General features: G+C 39.8%; 1 protein-coding gene across 1 annotated transcript in view; it reads left to right on the forward strand.

The window, feature by feature from the left end:
* Positions 1–18,503, forward strand: part of FAM179B (family with sequence similarity 179, member B) — a 164,925-nt gene that overhangs the window by 97,653 nt on the left and 48,769 nt on the right. Inside the window, exons 11-13 of the mRNA XM_011996232.1 lie at positions 1,473–1,648; positions 2,350–2,503; positions 6,729–6,882. Coding sequence (XP_011851622.1) covers positions 1,473–1,648; positions 2,350–2,503; positions 6,729–6,882 — 484 coding nt within the window. The remainder of the gene's footprint in view (positions 1–1,472; positions 1,649–2,349; positions 2,504–6,728; positions 6,883–18,503) is intronic.

The following is an 18,503-nucleotide window of genomic DNA, read 5'->3' on the forward strand; positions in this document are numbered from 1 at the left end:
AGGTACTTCTAAGACAGTTTTAGGATAGCTTACTTAGTTTTAGCATAGTTTAAATTCAAATAGCCTTTATTTATCAGCTTAATAATCAATGTAATTATCTCCCATACAAAATCTAGGCAAGTGAAAATTAAACTCCCATTATATATTTTAAGGGGGCTAAGGGACCTTGAACAAAATTATTGCAAGTATCCTTTAAAGCTATTTTCTATTTTAATTGAAAACTAGAATGTAGTGGTATACATTGAGGGTATGCATCTTATTTTTGTTCAATATGATGAAATAGAATAAAAGTCTTGAAAATTTTTTCCTAACTTCGTAGCTTGATAGTCTCATTAAGTTATTTTATTTATTTATTTTCTTTTTGAGACGGAGTCTCGCTCTATCGCCCAGGCTGGAGTGCAGTGGCCGGATCTCAGCTCACTGCAAGCTCCGCCTCCCAGGTTTACGCTATTCTCCTGCCTCAGCCTCCCAAGTAGCTGGGGCTACAGGCGCCCGCCACCTCGCCCGGCTAGCTTTTTGTATTTTTTAGTAGAGACGGAGTTTCACCGTGTTAGCCAGGATGATCTCGATCTCCTGACCTCGTGATCCGCCCGTCTTGGCCTCCCAAAGTGTTGGGATTACAGGCTTGAGCCACCGCGCCTGGCCCATTAAGTTATTTTAAAACCCTCCTCAGATTGGCTACAGCTTACTCTTGTAAACTTATTTTCTGTTATTCCTTTATTTGCCCAACCAAGCTCATTTATTCGCTCCACATAAATGCTTTATAAACATTCAACTCTGCATGTAAACATCACCATCTCATAGATTTCTCTCTCTCCTTTACTTTATACAGATCCTTCCTGTCTTCAAATTCCAGCTCAAATTCTTGCTCCTTGAAACCATCTTAAACACCCAACTGCCAGGCGCAGTGGCTCACTCCTGTAATCCCCATACTTTGGGAGGCCCAGGCGGGCAGATTACTTGAACTCAAGAGTTCAAGGCCAGCCTGGACAACATGGCAAAACCCCATCTCTACCAAAAAAAAAAAAAAATTAGGCAGGCCTGGTACTGTGCATCTGTAGTCCTAGCTACTCAGGAGGCTGAGGTGGGAGTATTGCTTCAGCTTGGGAGGTGGAGGTTGCAGTGAGCCGAGATTGTGCTATTGCACTCCAGCCTGGGTGACAGAGAGAGACTATCTTGAAACAAACAAACAAACAAACAGAAAACAAAAACAGCTCACAGCAACCTTTTCTTTATGTGTGCTTACCACTTGTAATATGCAGCTCTCACTTATTATCATGAACTGCCTTCTGGCACCTCTTATATTATTGCCCTGTTAGGGTATTTGTTTTTATATTTTATAATTATTTAGCAGTTTTTCTTATTAATTGTGTTGTTTGATTCTTGAAGGCAAGAACCTTACCTTAAACTGTGTTATCTAGATTACCATCACATAATTAGTTAATGACTATTTGGTGGTTGGTTGATTTCAGGCGTATTTGGAAGTTTAAGTTCAGCACCAGCAACCTGCAGCCAATCAGTGATATCTTCTGTGGAAAATGGGGATACATTTTCAAGTAAACAAAGTATTGAACCACCATCAGGGATTTATGGAAGATCAGTCCAGCAAAATATTTCATCATATCTTGATGTTGAGAATGAAAAAGATGTAAGGTTATTTGCTAATTATTAGAGTAAATTTAAGCTTACAGTATGTCATTGTTTTGTGTATATCAGATGTGGGGTGGTGAAAGTATTTCGATTAAAATTTTAAAAGCCTTAGTACAGTTGAAATTTTGAGCCTTGGCAATGTGGCAAAACCCTGTCTCCAGGAAAAATACAAAAATTGGCCAGAAAAAATACAAAAATTAGTCACAGAAAGTAGAGAGCCTATTTTCTCTAGAAAAAATACAAAAATGTAGCCACAGCCATGCGTGCCTGTGGGCCCAGCTACTTGGGAGGCTAAGGTAGGAGGATCACTGGAGCTCGGACGGTCAAGGTTGCAGTGAGTCATGATTGCGCCACTGTACTCCAGCCTGGGCAACACAGTGAAACTGTCTCAAGGGGGAAAAAAAAAAGAAAGAAATTTTGATCCTTAATCATTTAAATAATAGATTATCCACCCTTCCCACTTAATAAAGGCATTCTTATTCTGGGGATAAAGTATGTAATATACTTTTTATTCTCTGTGTACTTTATATTTTACGTGTACTATATATACATATATATGTATGTATATATTCCGTTTTCTAGGATACACCTAAGTAGTGAAAGACTAATATCCTCAGAGACAAATTAGTTATCTGAGACAAAGATATTTTAAGTATCAAACTCCCTGAGTATTTTCAGATTTTCAACTTTTTCATGCAGGCTAAAGTTTCTATTTCAAAATCTACTTATAATAAGATGAGACAAAAGAGAAAAGAAGAGAAAGAACTGTTTCACAATAAAGATTGTGAAAAGAAGGAAAAAAATTCCTGGGAACGAATGAAACATACAGGAACTGAGAAAATGGCATCTGAAGGTAAGTGGAATTTAAGTTTTGGTATTTTTTTTTTTTTTCTAGTAATAGTCTAAAGCTGATGAAATGAGGTTTCACTGGGGGTAATATATGACTAAGAATGAAATATCTTATATAACACTGAAATTTGCAAGACTCACAGTTTCTGTTTTAATTATATATAACTATTAAAATAATATGCTTTCTCATAAAAAGAAAAATGATTGTGTTTCTCCCTTCTAGATTTAGATATTTTTGGAGATGAGGTGGGGCTATCAAAAAATAAGAGTTCTCTTTAAGAAAACATTGCCTTCAGCCCTCCATTGAAAGGGTCCTGTTTAAAATGATCACTATCTTTAGTGTTTTCAGATTCAGATAGGTCACTTATTTAGATGTAAAGAATAAAGTCACAAATGCTTGTTAAGTTGAAGAGACCACATGTGGTCCAGTGCATTTGTGCCAGAAAGAGTACTGAACTGGGAGCCAATAGACAGACCTGGCTTCTTAAGTTTCAGTTGTGCCTTTAATTAACTTTGTGACCTGGAAGCCGGCCTCAGCTTTCTGCCCCTGTGAATATCTTAATTATCTCAAAGGTCCAGATTATCTCAAGGATCTCTTCTACACTCCCTGGAAATATTCCTGTTTTGCTGAGGAGTGGTATCCCATTTTATAGCAGATAACTGAGATGGTGAAACTGGTTTATATTACATCATGATCCAAAAAGGTCATTGCATTTGTCATTTATTCAGTCTATCCTTGAGTACCTACAATGTTTTGTGCTCAGTCAAGAATAGAATCTATGATTCCTGGTGTTGTTTTTTAAAATATTGAATACATGTTAGGTATAGTAGCAACGAGGAAAAATCAGATGTTGAAGTAAAAAACCATGTGAACTATAATACACATTAACTATTATTGCTTAATTACTGTTTTGTTTAATATTATTAAGAAATAAACTGTGAAATGTAATAAACACTCTTAAATTTATGTTGCATCTGAAGTCTAGATAGCAACAAAATGCTCAAGAAGGTTACAAAAAATACTCTAAATTTAACAGACAGTATACTTCTCTTGAAGGGAAAAATAAAAAAAGATTTAACCTAAATTAGTATCTGAGGTTTTTCCTAGCTTTTATTTCCATTATAATACAACAAGTGGAGAAAACTGTATTTTGAAAGCTATTAATTGTTGAGAGTATGCCTGATGAGAGGTGTTAGCCTGTAACATTGTGGCTAAAGATGTCCCTAAAACCCATTAAATGTAGGTGTTTGTGAAACTTAAGCCTCTCAGCATTCTCACATAATTCACTATTTGTTATTGTCATAAAATTCAGGGAGAGAAAAACCCACGAAACTTCCTACCTAACTTAGCTAGTGTGAAGAGTAGAAATAGAAGTACAAATATTACAAATAGTAATAAATCATAAATTTGGGGGTATTCATTCTTGATGGATCAACTAATTTTGTGATTTTTGCCTATAATGTAGGCTTTAAAGATTGGGTTTCTGAGAAGTATAAGGAGAGTACCACTTTGAAGTCATCCTTATATTTGAAAATAAGAATATGCTTACACAAGTATTATGTTGATCAGCTCAAAGTATAGCTGTTTAGCTCTATTTATGGTTATGAACATATTAGCAGAAATAATTTTTAATAGCTAAATTCTAATTGGATATGTCTCCAGTTAAGAAACTTTCTATCAGTTCACTGCTTCTCAAAGTGTGTTTCACAGACTGTGTGAACTGTTTGCTACACATCTATGATAACATACATACAGACAATATTTAGCTTCTAGAAACTATTTTAACAATTTGACAGTGCCACAACACTTTTTATTGTACTTTATAAAAGAATCAATCTGCAACACAGTGAAAGTTTTTGTTTTGTTTTGTTTTGCTTTTTTTGAGATAGAGTCTTTTCTGTCAACCAGGCTGGAGTGCAGTGGTGCAGTCTTGGTTCACTGCAACCTCTATCTCTCGGGTTCAAGCGATTCTTCTGCCTCAGCCTTCCGAGTAGCTGGGACTACAGGTGTGCACCACCATGCCAGGCTAATTTTTGTATTTTTAGTAGAGACGGGGTTTCACTATGTTGGACAGGCTAGTCTCGAACTCCTGACCTCGTTATCCGCTCACCTCAGCCTCCCAAAGTGCTGGGATTACATGTGTGAACCACTGCACCCGGCCAACAGTGGAAGTTTTTTTTTTAAAAAAAACTTCATTTGAGCATCACTACTTTCAATTGATATTCTATACACCTCCTTTTTCAAGATAACATTCTTCAGGTGAGAACAAAATAAAGATAGGTGATAGTACTTCATATTGTTATAATCTCAAGGTTGAAAATTTGGTGTTTATCTGTATATCTTTCTAATGAGTTATTGTTTCATGAGAGTGGGAATGGATTAGATATATTAAGGGAATTCTTAAAACTTCCACGTTCGTTTCTTCATCTGTAATGTCTGAATAATAATTATTACATAGGGTTGTTGAATGAATTAAATTAGATAGTATAAATGAAGGACATAGCACAATACCAGGGAAGATAATAAATGATAATAGTGCTATTTTTTTATTTGCTATTCTTTCAGGATTGGGATATTCCAAAGCTGGAGGATTTTATTTATGCATGTTAGTCTTAGATACGAAACCTAAAGAGGGTCCATCTGAACCATCAAAAAAAAAAGTGAAAGGGGTCTATTATATAATTGGGATATCATCTTCCTCACATAACAAAAACTGGTACTGATTCATCGCTATAGTAATTTAAGGCATCATATTTTACCTTTTTACTTTTTGTGTTAGATATGTGATAAAGTTTTTGAAAGCAGAGATTCTGTCTTATACCTCTTTATAGAAGATCACAGGTAATGGTGGCCGTAGATCTAAGTCCTGCCTCTGCCACTCATTAGCAATGGAACCTTAAGTAAATTTCTTAGTCTCTGTAAAACGCAATTATTTTCTCAGCTGCAAATAAAGATAGTTAGAATGCCTACCTCAACTTTGTTGAGATAATTAAATGCAGTAAAGTTTGCAAAGCATTTATCCCAAGGTCTGGTGCATAGTATTTAATAAATGTCAGCTAATATCATTAACACCTTGTTGCCTTTGGATTTTAAATGACCAACTCTGAATATGTAATTAGTATGCAACATCAAGTGAAATTTCTTATATTTGTGATTTCAGGTAACGTTTTGTCACAGATAGCATGGTTAATAAGTAATTTTTTATGATAGTTATTTTCTAGTGACTAATATTTCCTTTCTAAAAGTATCTCTTAATATGGAAAAAGAGCCAGTAAATCTTCCTACTTATAAAAGCCCATTCTACTTGACCCTTTTCTTTTTAATATCTCCACTGCATGTGTCTCGCATTATACAGTGCTCTCAAGGATATTATCCTGAGCACTCAAAGAGGATGATTTATGTTCTCAACTTATAGTACAGTGCCTTACATCTGGAAAATGCTTGGTCAATGTCTTATTACAGAAGAAACATCATTCTTATTACTACACATGGTCTTAGAATTTGTAATAGGCCACTAATTCTATATCAATAGAGAAAATCAACTAGAATTCTACATACAGATGCCATGAACCTTCATCTTCACTTCTCAGTTATGAAACAGGTATATATCCACATTTTTACAAAATGGGATCATACTGCTTCTTTGACTTTTAGCTGTTAAAATAAAGCCAGACTTTGTTATGACTCATGACTGAAAAACTACTTATATTTTTATTAAATATAATTTGTTAATAATTTTGCATATAAAAAGTAAAGTTTTCAATAGTTTTGGTTTCTGGGTACTGTAATTTTCCTCAAGACTAAACTAATAGTACTATGTTTCCATAATAAATGTTCATCACAACTGTAGTCAGAATAATGTTTGTATCCTTTGTATGAAGGTCTTCTTGGCCGGGCATGGTGGCTCACGCCTGTAATCCCAGCACTTTGGGAGGCTGACGCGGATGGACTGCTTGAGGTCACGAGTTCAAGATCAGCTTGACCAACATGGTGAAACCCTGTCTCTACTAAAAATACAAAAATTAGCCGCGCATGGTGGTGCGCGCCAGTAGTCCCAGCTACTTGGGAGGCTGAGGCAGGAGAATCGCTTGAACCAGGTGGCAGAGGTTGCAGTGAGCTGAGATTGCACTACTGCACCCAAGCCTGGGCAACAGAGCGACACTCCATCTCAAAAAGATAAACATTTGTAAAAAAAGGTTCTCTCATAGTTTAATATATTTTGTTTTAGGTGAAACATCTACTGGAGTCATTTCACAGTATAAAGAAAGGATGCCTTCTGTCACTCATAGTCCAGAAATAATGGATCTATCAGAACTACGACCATTCTCTAAACCAGAAATAGCACTGACAGAAGCCCTGAGGCTTTTGGCTGATGAGGATTGGTAAGTTCACCATCCTTAACTTAAAACTAAGCAGAGTTCTAAAGCTTTCTGTAAATATTTAATTAAAAATCTTGAAACACATTTTCTATTATAATAACTTTAGAAACGATTATTTAGTTCTTAGGCATCAGAGTCTTTTCAGCTTATTAATGTAGTTGAACTCTCGTCCTAATAGTACTTTATTACCAGTTGTGTTATAACTTACATGCCATAAGAATATAATTTAGCTTTATTATGGATTATGTAAACCCTTTGATAACGGGATACAAATTTCACCGTTTCTCAAAGTATGTCTCTGTGAAATATAATTTTTAATTGTCCTGGAAATACCTACCTGCTCTTATAGCAGTTATAGCAGCCACCCAACCAGCCCAGCCAATAACTCAAGGGAGACAAAAGACAGTGGCAATGTGCATCCCACGTGTTTCAGCAGGAGCGTCCACTTACTGCCTTTGTCTCATTTCCTCCCTTGTTCCTTCAATATCTCTCATTGTCCCCATCTTATACCTCTTCATCAGTTTTGCCTCTGTTCTAGAGCATATTCATCAAGTTTCAAATGTGCCATAATATCTCCTATTTTTTAAAAACCTCCAGGCTGGGCACAGTGGCTCATGCGTGTAATCCCAGCACTTTGGGAGGCCGAGGTGGGCGGATCACGAGGTCAAGAGTTCAAGACCAGCCTGGCCAACATAGTGAAACCCCATCTCTACTAAAAATAGAAAAAAATTAGCCAGGCATGGTGGCGGCGCCTGTAGTCCCACCTACTTGGGAGGCTGAGGCAGGAGAATTGCTTGAACCCAGGAGGTGGAGGTTGCAGTGAGCCGAGACTGGGCAGCTGCACTCCAGCCTGGGCAACACAGTGAAACTCTGTCTCAAAAAAAAAAAAAAATAGAAGTTCTGCAGAATTTAATCCACTGGCATTCTCTTTGTACATTGATTTTATAGCTCAAGGGCAGTCTTTTTCTGGCGATCTTTTTCTGTAAAGATCCAGGTAATAGGTATTTTAGACTTTGCAGGGCAGATGCCTCTGTTGCAGATACTGAACTCTGTTGTGCAAAAGCAGCCTTAAAACAGTATCTAAACAAATGGGCATAGCTGTGTTTCTATAAAACTTTACTTATAAAACATATGAAAACTTTACTCATTAAAAAAATCTGATGGAGCCAGATTTGGCCCATGAGCCATAGTTTGCCAATCCCTTCTTAAATTATTTCATTCAGTCTCACAGCTTTAAATTCCATCTAAACTCTGATATTTCATAAATGTGTATCTGTATCCCTGGTATCATTTTGAGCTCTAGACTCAAAAAGAAGTAATCCAACAGCCAACTTGGCCCTTTCACTTAGATGCCAGTAGACATCTTAAATTTAACATATCCAGAAAAGAAATCCTGAACTTCTTCCTGCCAACGTGGATTAACAGGACTGTATTTGCCTTCATACATGAAAGATCTAATAAAATTATACAAAATACATGAAACAATAGTTTTCAAGGGCCGGGCACAGTGGCTCATGCCTGTAATCTCAGCACTTTGGGAGGCCAAATCACTTGAGGTCAGGAGTTCAAGCCCAGCCTGGCCAACCCTGTCTCTACTGAAAAACGCAAAAAATCAGCTGGGGTATGGTGGTGCACGTCTGTAGTACCAGCCACTTGGGAGGCTGAGACACAAGAATCGCTTGAACCTGGGAGGCAGAGGTTGCAGTGAGCCGAGATTGTGTCACTGCACTCCAGTATGGACTACAGAGTGAGACTCCATCTCAAAAACAAAGAAAGAGCAACAACAAAAAAACAGTAGTTTTCAAGATACTCTTCACCAGGCTGTGGAAAGATCTCTGAGAGACAGGAAACAAACCAGGTGAGCCCTACAATTACCCAGCTTGCTTTCTGGAGAGAGTTTCCAGATTGCAGCTAAAGGAGGGAAAAACAGGCAGATAACAGCAGAGATGGACATGGTGCTGAGAGTTTGAGGAGGCCATGGTGACTAGACTTTGCAGGACAGAGTGCCAGATAGAGCTCCACAGAGAGCTCCAGAGATCATAAGAGGATTCTATTCAAATGATAGCAGACAATGGGTCGGTGCCTGCGTGTAAATATATTTCCTGAGACCAGAACAAGAACCACTCAAAAAAGTTACAAGGAACAATGTCAGGAGCATATACAATGTTAATAATACTTCCTGTTCCCACCGGCAGAGAGGAAAAGTTCATAATTCACAGGGCATTGGGTAGAATACTCAGAGAGAGTTTTGCTCCATAGTGTAGTAAAATAAACCATAGACTGAATATTTGGTTCCCACCTAACGAAGTTTAAAAGCAAGGCCTAAGAGGATCAAACATTTGTTCCTTATTTGAAATACGTTTTCAAATAACTATATCCCAGAACAAAGCTGAAGAATATTTATAGGAATACAAAAATAGCTAAAGTAAATTTATAATGTTTGGCATCCAATAAGAAATTACCAGGCATGCAGAGAAGCAGGAAAATATAACCGATAGTGAGAAGGAAAAAAGCCAACAAGTGAAACCAATGTAAAAATGACACAGATGATAGAATTAGTAGACAAAGACATTGTAACTGTAACAATTGCATGCATTAACGAGGCTAGAGGAAAGGTTGAGCAAGTAAAGAGACATAATATATATAAGAAACCCAAAACTAATGTCTACAGATGAAAGTTATAATGTCTGAGATCAGAAATACACTGGATGAGATTAATAGGTTAGATATTCCAGAAGAAAAGATGAGTGAAGTTGAAGACGTAACCATTGAAACTATTCAAAATGAAACAATGTAGGCTGGCCAATATGACAAAATCCTGTCTCTACCAAAAATATAGAAATTAGCCAGTTGTGGTGATGCACACCTGTAGTCCCAGCTACTGGGGCGACTGGGGCAGGAGAATCGCCTAAACCCGGGAGGCAGAGATTGCAGTGAACTGAGATTGTACCACTGCACCCCAACCTGGGCAACAGGGTGAGAGTCTGTCTCAAGGAAAAAAAAAAAAAATTCAAAATGAAAGTGAGAGAAACAAGACTGAAAAAAAAGTCCAGAAAATCTGTCAATTGTGGGACAACTTCAAGTTATGTGTAATTGGAGTTACCAGACAGAGAAGGAGACAGAAAAGAAAAGAATATGTGCAGAAAAAAAATGGACACAATTTGTTCAAATTTGATGAAAACTGTAAACTCAGAGATCTAGGAAGTTCAATGAACACCAAACACAAGAAACATGAAATATTTCAAAGGAGATATAATCAAAAGGCCTAAAATTAGGGATGGAGAAAATCTTAAAAATAGCTGGGGGCAAGACATTACATATAGAACAAAGCTCAGACTACTTATCAAATACACTGCAAACCAAAAAACAGTTCAGTGAGATATTTAGAGTACTGAAAGGAAAAACAAACTGTCAATCTAGAATTCTATATCCAATGAAAATATCTTTCAAAAATAAAAGTAGTGGACGGGGCATGGTGGCTCACACTTGTAATCCCAGCACTTTATGAGGCTGAGCCAGGAGGATTACTTGAGCCCAAAAGTTCAAGACCAGCCTTTGCAATATAGCAAGACCTCATCTCTAGAAAAAAAAAATTAAAAATCTGGATGCAGTGATGTGTTGCTGTAGTCCTGGCTACTCAGGAGGCTGAGGCAGAAGGATCACCTGAATCCAGGGGTTTGAGGCTGCAGTGAGCTGTGATTGTGCCACTACAGTCCAGCCTGGGCAACAGAGTGAAACCTTGTCTCTAAAAAAAAAAAAAAGTTTTAAAAGAAGCAAAATGTCTGACATTTTGATACAAAGGCCCAAAGGGAAGACCTGGGGGTATTGCTTTACCATTCTTACATATGAAATGGTATATATCACTTCAAGGTAGACCGATAAGTAACCAGTAAAATAACACAAAAGTTTTGTTGGGAAGGCAACAAAGGAGATAAAATGTAACTATAAAAATAATTATAAAGAAAAGATGGGACAAATAGAAAACAAACAGCAAGATGATAGACTTAAACCCAATCATCTAATCACATTAAATGTAGATGAACTAAACACCCTAGTGAGATTAGATTAAAAAGCAAGACTCAACTATATGCTGCCTATAAGAAATTCGTTTAAATATATAGGTACAAATAAGTTAAAAGTAGAGATGCAAAAAGATATATACCATGCTAACACTAATCAAAAGATAGATTATGTGGCTTTATTAATATCAAAGTATATTTCAAAGCAAAGAATATTAATGAGAGTATTTATTTTATATTGTTATGTAACAAATTGCCACAAACTCAATGGATTCAAATCACACAAATTGATTAACTGTCAGTTTTCTGGGTCAAGAGATCAGATACAAGTTAACTCAACTCTTTGCTCAGGATATCACTAGGGTGAAATCAAAGTGTCAGCCAGGGATGCGATCTCATCTTTCAATTTTCTTAGAAGCTCATTGGAAAAATTGTCTTCCTTTTAGATGTGCAATGGAGGTTTTCATTTTTGTATTAGTCCATTTTCATGCTGCTGATAAAGCCATATCCAAGACTGAGAAGAGGTTTAATTGGACTTACAGTTCCACATGACTGAGGAGGCCTCAGAATCATGGCGGGAGGCAAAAGGCACTTCTTACATGGTGGCAGCAAGAGAAAATGAAGCAAAAGCGGAAACCCCTGATAAACCCATCAGATCTTGTGAGACTTATTCACTATCATGAGAATAGCACAGGGAAGACCGGCCCGCATGATTCAGTTACCTCCCCGTGGTTCCCTCCTGAATCCTGGGACATAGCCAAACCCTATCAATCTTCTAGAGGTCAACCCTCATGTCCTTATTATGTGCGACACACACAGACATAGATCCTCTCAATATGAAGCTTACTTTTTCGAAGCCAGGAGAAGAATCTCTGCTGTTGCTGCTGCTTATCTCTTTTAAGGGAGGTAAAGCCTCCCCAGGATAATCTCCCTTTTGATTAACTTGATGTCAACTGATTAGGGACCATAATTAAATCTGCAAATCTCTTTTGCCATCACACTTAATATGATCACAGGGAGTGATATCCTAACACATTCACATATCACTCACAGGGAGTGATATCGCAACACATTCATGGAGAGGGTGTAATACAGGTTGTGTAAATCAGGGGTAGGAATTATGGATGCCATCTTAGGATTCTGTCTACCACATCCAGAATAAAGAGGGTCATTTTATAGTTATAAAGGAATTAATTCATCAAGAGGACATGGAAGTCCTGATACTTATTTACCATATAATATTGCTTGCAAATACATTAAGCAAAAACTAATAGAACTGCAAGGAGGAATAAATCTCTAGTTATAATTGGAACTTCAATAATCCTCTCTCATTAATAAATAGAACAAGTTGAAAGAAAATCAGTAAAGATGGCCAGGTGCGGTGGCTCATGCCTGTAATCCCAACACTTTGGGAGACCGAGGCAGGCAGATCACGAGGTCAGGAGATTGAGACCATCCTGGTTAACGTGGTGAAACCCCATTTCTACTAAAAATACAAAAAAAAAAAAATTAGCTGGGCATGCCTGTAGTCCCAGCTACTTGGGAGGCTGAGGCAGGAGAATCGCTTGAACCTGGGAGGCAGAGGTTACAGTGAGCCAAGATCGCGCCACAGCACCCCAGCCTGGGTGACAGAGCAAGACTCCATCTCAAAAAAAAAAAAAAAAGAAAATCAGTAAAGATGTAGAAGATTTGGACAATGCTTTTTTGTATGTATTTTTAGTAGAGATGGGGTTTTTCTGTGTTACTCAGGCTGGTCTCAAATACCTGGGCTCAAGCAATCCATCCACCTCAGCCTTCCAAAGTGTTGGGATTACAGGGTCACCACACCTGGCCTGAACAACAGTATTGACCAATGTTGCCATGGGATCCTTAAGGTGTTACTTTGATAGCCAGAAACATCTGTGGCCAGTGGCACCTTTGCCCAAGTTTTGCTTAGGCCCACTTGGGCTCGTTTTGCCCACTTGGCCTCGCAGGCTGTGCTTGGCTTTTGCTACCAGCCCAGATCCTATGCCTGCAAAGGGTGAGCCAGGCACAGAACAGCGCAGAGTGCATGAGCATGGGGTCTGGCCACTGCACACAGCCAGGCATATGCTGGCTGTGGCAGGATAGGCAGCTCCATGCACTGTCACAGCTGCTGGCTTCCTGCTACAGCTGGACCAGACATACCACAAGCAGCTTCCACTGTGGGCACCAGGGAATGTGGCGGCACCCAGAAGCTTGGAGATGCCAGCAACTGCAGAGCCCCAAAGAGAGTATGCCAGCCCTTGCTTGGGAAGCTCCTAAGTCTGGGTTCCCCATAGGGCCACAGCTCTTTTCTCCTTTCTTCTCACCTTCTCGTTGCCCACAATGTCATGAGTGGTGGCAATGTGATTGGGGTAGGGGGGGTTTTCAGCCATGTTTGTGTTATAGATCTTTCAGTCCTGAATTCTTGTCCTGAGTCCAAGAAGAATTAGGTATATGGACCTCCAGTTGTGGAGCAAGGTGAAGAGATGCTTCATTGAGCAACAGTATACCTCTCAGAAGACCTGAAGTGGGTAGCTCCTTTCTGCTGGCAAGTCATCCTGACATCTGTGCAACCCTCAATGGAGAGGAGACTCAGAGTGGGGTAGCTCCTATCCACAGGCAGGTCATCCTGATGTCTGTGCAGCCGTAAGTGGAGAGGAGACCCAGAGTGTGTAGCTGCTATCCACAGACAGGTTGTTCTGGTGTCTCTGCAGCCCTCAGCAGAGGGGAAACCTAGAGAGGGTAGCTTCTATCCGCAGGCAGGTTGTGCTGATGAGTGTACAGCTCTCAGCAGAGAGGAGACCCACAGAGGGTAGCTTTTCTCCACAGGCAGGTCATCCCATCTGCCAGAGTCTGGCTGAGTCTGGGATTTTTATGCGCTTCAGAGAGGAAGAAGTGCATGCTGACTGGTCCATGGGCAGGCCTGGTAAAAGCACCATAAGTTCTCACTCCAGTCTGTGAAACTAGGCAGCCCACCCCTACAAGCTTCAGTCTGTCCCTGGCTTGAAGGTGAAGCTTCACCTGCCCCTTTCTGCCCAGGAGCCTGTCTGCCTCCTGCCACCATCAACCTGCTGTCCACAGTGCCCAGGCTGTTTGTGCTGAGGGATGCCTGCAGGCCCACACCAAGCTGCCCTCAGCATGCTCCCGGCTTCCTTCCCATGCTTGTTGGTGCCCAAAGTCCAGTGGGGACCATGTCAGCACTACCTCAAGTGCGTGCACACCCAGCTAGGTCCTGACGGCACCCGGGATCAGCCGCAACTTCGTTCCAAAATTGGAGGTTGTGCTGGGAGTGGGGAGAAGCCAGGCAGTGGGAGAAGGCACTTTTGAGCCTGTCGGGAAGGGGGATTTCCAGGGCCCCTGAGAGCACAGGGATGCCCAGGTCTGCAGCTGTGGCTGAATGGCTACAGCTGTGCCCAGGAAGTCGGGGCTCCTTTCCCTTCTACTCAGAAGGGGGCATGGCTCCCACCTGTTCCTGGCACCCACTGGCTCCATGGAGCACACAGTCCCTGCTGTACCTTCCCTGCCACAGCTGGTGTCTTCACAGTGGCCACTCCAGAGGGGCCGCCACTGCCATCCGTGTGACCTAATTAACATTTATAACACATTCCACCTACAGCAACAGAATTCACATTCTATTCAAGTCCACAAGACATATTTACCAAGAAAGACCTTATTCTAGGCTATAAAACAAGTAATTTTAAAGGAATCGGATTTTACAAATTTTGTTCTCTGGAATTAAATTGGAAATTAATGACAGGTGTTTGGAAAGTGCTCAAATATTTAGAAACTAAGTAACACACTTACATGTGTAACCTATGGATCTAAGAAGAAATCAAAAGGAAAATTACAAATTATTTTGAATTTGATGAAATAAAGAATGAAACATCAAAATTTGTGGGATGTAGCCAAATTAAAGAGGAATATGTCACACTATAACACCTATATTAGAAAAGAAGAAAAGTTATATATAAAGGAAATCAGCTTTCACCTTAAGAAACTAGAAACAGAAGAGCACATGAAGCCCAAAGTAAGCAAAGAAAGGAAATAATAAAGATCTGTGTGGAAATCATTGCAATGGAAAACAATAGAGAAAATCAGTGAAAGCAAAAGCAGGTTCTTGGAGAAGATCAATAAAATGGATAAGCCTCTTGTCAGATTGACCAAGAAAAAGAAGAGAAAAATTGCTAACATCAAGAATGAAAGAAGAAACATCACTACTGATCATACAGCTGTTAAACAGATAATATAGAAATATGATAAACAGCATGATGCCCCAAAATTCAACAACTTAGGTGAAATGGACTGAAAGACACAAATTACCAAAACTCATTCATAAAGAATTAGATAACTTGTGACCGGGCACGGTGGCTCACGCCTGTAATTCCAGCACTTTTGGAGGCCAAGGCAGGCGGATCACTTGAGGCCAGGAGTTCAAGACCAGCCCGGCTAACATGGTGAAACCCCATCTCTACTAAAAATACAAAAATTAGCCACATGTGGCGGTGCATGCCTGTAATCCCAGCTATTCAGGAGGCTGAGGCACAAGAATCGCTTGGACCTAGGAGGAGAAGGTTGCAGTGAGCTGAGATTGCACCACTGCACTCCAGCCTGGGCAACAGAGCAAGACTCTGTCTCAAAAAAAATAGAATAATAACTTGTATAACCCAGTATCTATTAATGAAATTGAATTTTTGTTTAAATTTTCCTGCAAAGAAGCCAGGAGTGGTGGCTCATGCCTGTAATCCTAGCACTTTGGGAGGCTGAGGCGGGCAGATCACTTGAGGTCAGGAGTTCGAGACCACCTGGCCAACATGTGAAACCTAGTCTCTACTAAAAATACAAAAATTAGCCAGCCATGGTGGTGCACACCTGTAATCCCAGGTATTCTGGAGGCTGAGGCAGGAGAATCGCTTGAACCCAGGAGGCGGTGGTTGCAGTGAGCCAAGATTGCGCCACTGCACTCCAGCCTGGGTGACATAGCAAGACTCCCTCTGAAAAAAAAAAAAGTTTCCGGCCGGGCGCGGTGGCTCAAGCCTGTAATCCCAGCACTTTGGGAGGCCGAGATGGGTGGATCACGAGGTCAGGAGATCGAGACCATCCTGGCTAACACGGTGAAACACCATCTCTACTAAGAAATACAAAAAATAGCCGGGCGAGGTGGCAGCGCCTGTAGTCCCAGCTACTCAGGAGGCTGAGGCAGGAGAATGGCGTGAACCCGGGAGGCGGAGCTTGCAGTGAGCTGAGATCTGGCCACTGCACTCCAGCCTGGGCGACAGCGCGAGACTCCGTCTCAAAAAAAAAAAAAAAGTTTCCACAAAGAAACCTTCAGTTTCTGATAGTTTTTCCCAAACTTTTTACGAAGATACTATTTCTACATATACTTCTAGAACATTGAATAAGATGAAGTTCTCATCTCATTGATTGAGGCCACCATTACTCTGATACCAAAACCATACAAAGATAGGAAAACTACAGACTGATTCCTAATATAGCATAAGAACATAGAGATAAAATTCTTAACACAGAACTTATTTCCCCTCTTCTTAATCTGAAATATACTTCTCCCTCAGTGTTCACTGTCTTAGTTAACAGCCCTGCCATACACGTTTGGTTGTTCATTCCAAGTCAGGATTGACTTCTTTTTTTGTCTTTGTTTGTTTGTTTGAGACAGAGTCTCACTGTGTCACCCAGGCTGAAGTGCGGTGGCATGATCACAGCTTACTGCAACATTGACCTCTGTGGGCTCAGGTGATCCTCCCACATCAGCCACGCAAGTAGCTGAGACTAAAGGTGCACACCATCATGCCTGGCTAATTTTTGTATTGTTTGTAGAGACAGAGTTTCACCCAAGCTGGTCTCGAAATACTGGGCTCACGCAATCTGCCCGCCTCAGCCTCCCAAAGTGTTAGGATTATAGGCGTGAGCCACTGCACCTGGCCTCTCATTTATTTACATTCCATCAATTCTTATATTTTCAGAACATATCCTGAAACCAATTACCTACTTCAATCTCTGCTGCCATCCCTCTAGTTCATGCCGTAGTTGTCTCCCACGTGGCTATCGTAGTTTCATCACTGGCTTCCATGCTTGTATTATTACTCCATCTCATATAATAGCTGTTGATACTGTTAAGATATAAACCAGACCATGGGACTTCCTCACAGAAAGCAGTTTGGTAGCTCTCTAGAACACTAGGGAAAAAAATTTAAATCCTTACCAAATATTGTAACTCTTTATTACCAAGGGACAGATAATGAAGGACCAGCTAAGCAGGCCTATTGTTAAATCATAAAAGGGTCTGTTCATCAAGAAGATGTATCAGTCCTAACACACACACATACACATACACACATACATATATATAGAGAGAGAGAGAGAGCGCAACATATGAATGCTTCAGAATACATGAAGGAAAAAACTAATAGAAATTTAAGGAGAAATACACAAATCTACAATTACATCTATATTATTATATAAGGTACACAGTTATAGATTGTATAAGTTAATGTAATTATAATCTTTTAAATCTAAAAGATATGTTATGTTTACACTATAATGTAGTCTAATAAGTATTATGCCTAAAAAAAAATGCCTTAATTAAAAAATACTTAATTGCTACTACTGATCACCTGAACCCTAAGTGAGTTGTAATCTTTTTGCTAGTGGAGGATCTTACCTTGATGTTGATGGCTGCTGACTGATCAGGGTGGTAGTGGCTGGCTGTGGTAATTTTAGCAATCACAGCAAATATTACTGCTCGTTGACAATGTACTTGGTCACTCATGAGCTCTGATGGAGATGTACAAGGATATTAATGTTGCTTTCATGCATGCTAACGTAACTTCAATTCTGAAAATTTAGCACCTAAGAATCATACTGATTTTGAAAGTCCTAGATGGCATCTTCTAATAGGAGGCTGTTTCATTTACATTGAATATCTGTTGTTTTGTGTAGCTACTTGTATCTATTACCTTACCTAGATCTTCTGGATAACTTGCTGCAGCTTCTACATTAGCACCTACTGCTTCACATTGCACTTTTATTTTTTTTTTTTCTCTTTGACACGGAGTCTTGCCCTGTCACCCAGGCTGGAGTGCAGTGGTGTGATCTTGGCTCACTGCAACCTCCACCTCCCAGGTTCAAGTGATTCTCCTGCCTCAGCCTCCTGAGTAGCTGCGATCACAGGCAGGCACCATCATGCCTGGTTAATTTTTGTATTTTTAGTAGAGACAGGGTTTCACCAATTTGACCAGGCTAGTCTCAAACTCTTGACTTCAAGTGATCCACCTTGGTCTCTCAAGGCGCTGGGATTACAGGTGTGAGCCGCCATGCCCAGCCAACAGTGTATATACATTGTACCCATTAATTTACCACATTGGCCAGGCTGGTCTTGTCTACTCTGTCCCACCCCATCGCCCCACTGAGTTTCCATTGCCTATCACTCCACTCTGTTTACATGTCTACACAGTTTTTAACACCCACTTATAAGTGAGAACATGCAATATTTGACTTTCTGTGCCTGGCTTGTTTCACTTAAGATAATGACCTCCAGTTACATCCACTGGAATATTTATGGTGAATAAAGTGCTGAAAAAAAAAAAA

Source organism: Mandrillus leucophaeus, unplaced genomic scaffold (assembly GCF_000951045.1).
Source record: "Mandrillus leucophaeus isolate KB7577 unplaced genomic scaffold, Mleu.le_1.0 Scaffold505, whole genome shotgun sequence".
Classification (NCBI taxonomy): Eukaryota; Metazoa; Chordata; class Mammalia; order Primates; family Cercopithecidae; genus Mandrillus; species Mandrillus leucophaeus.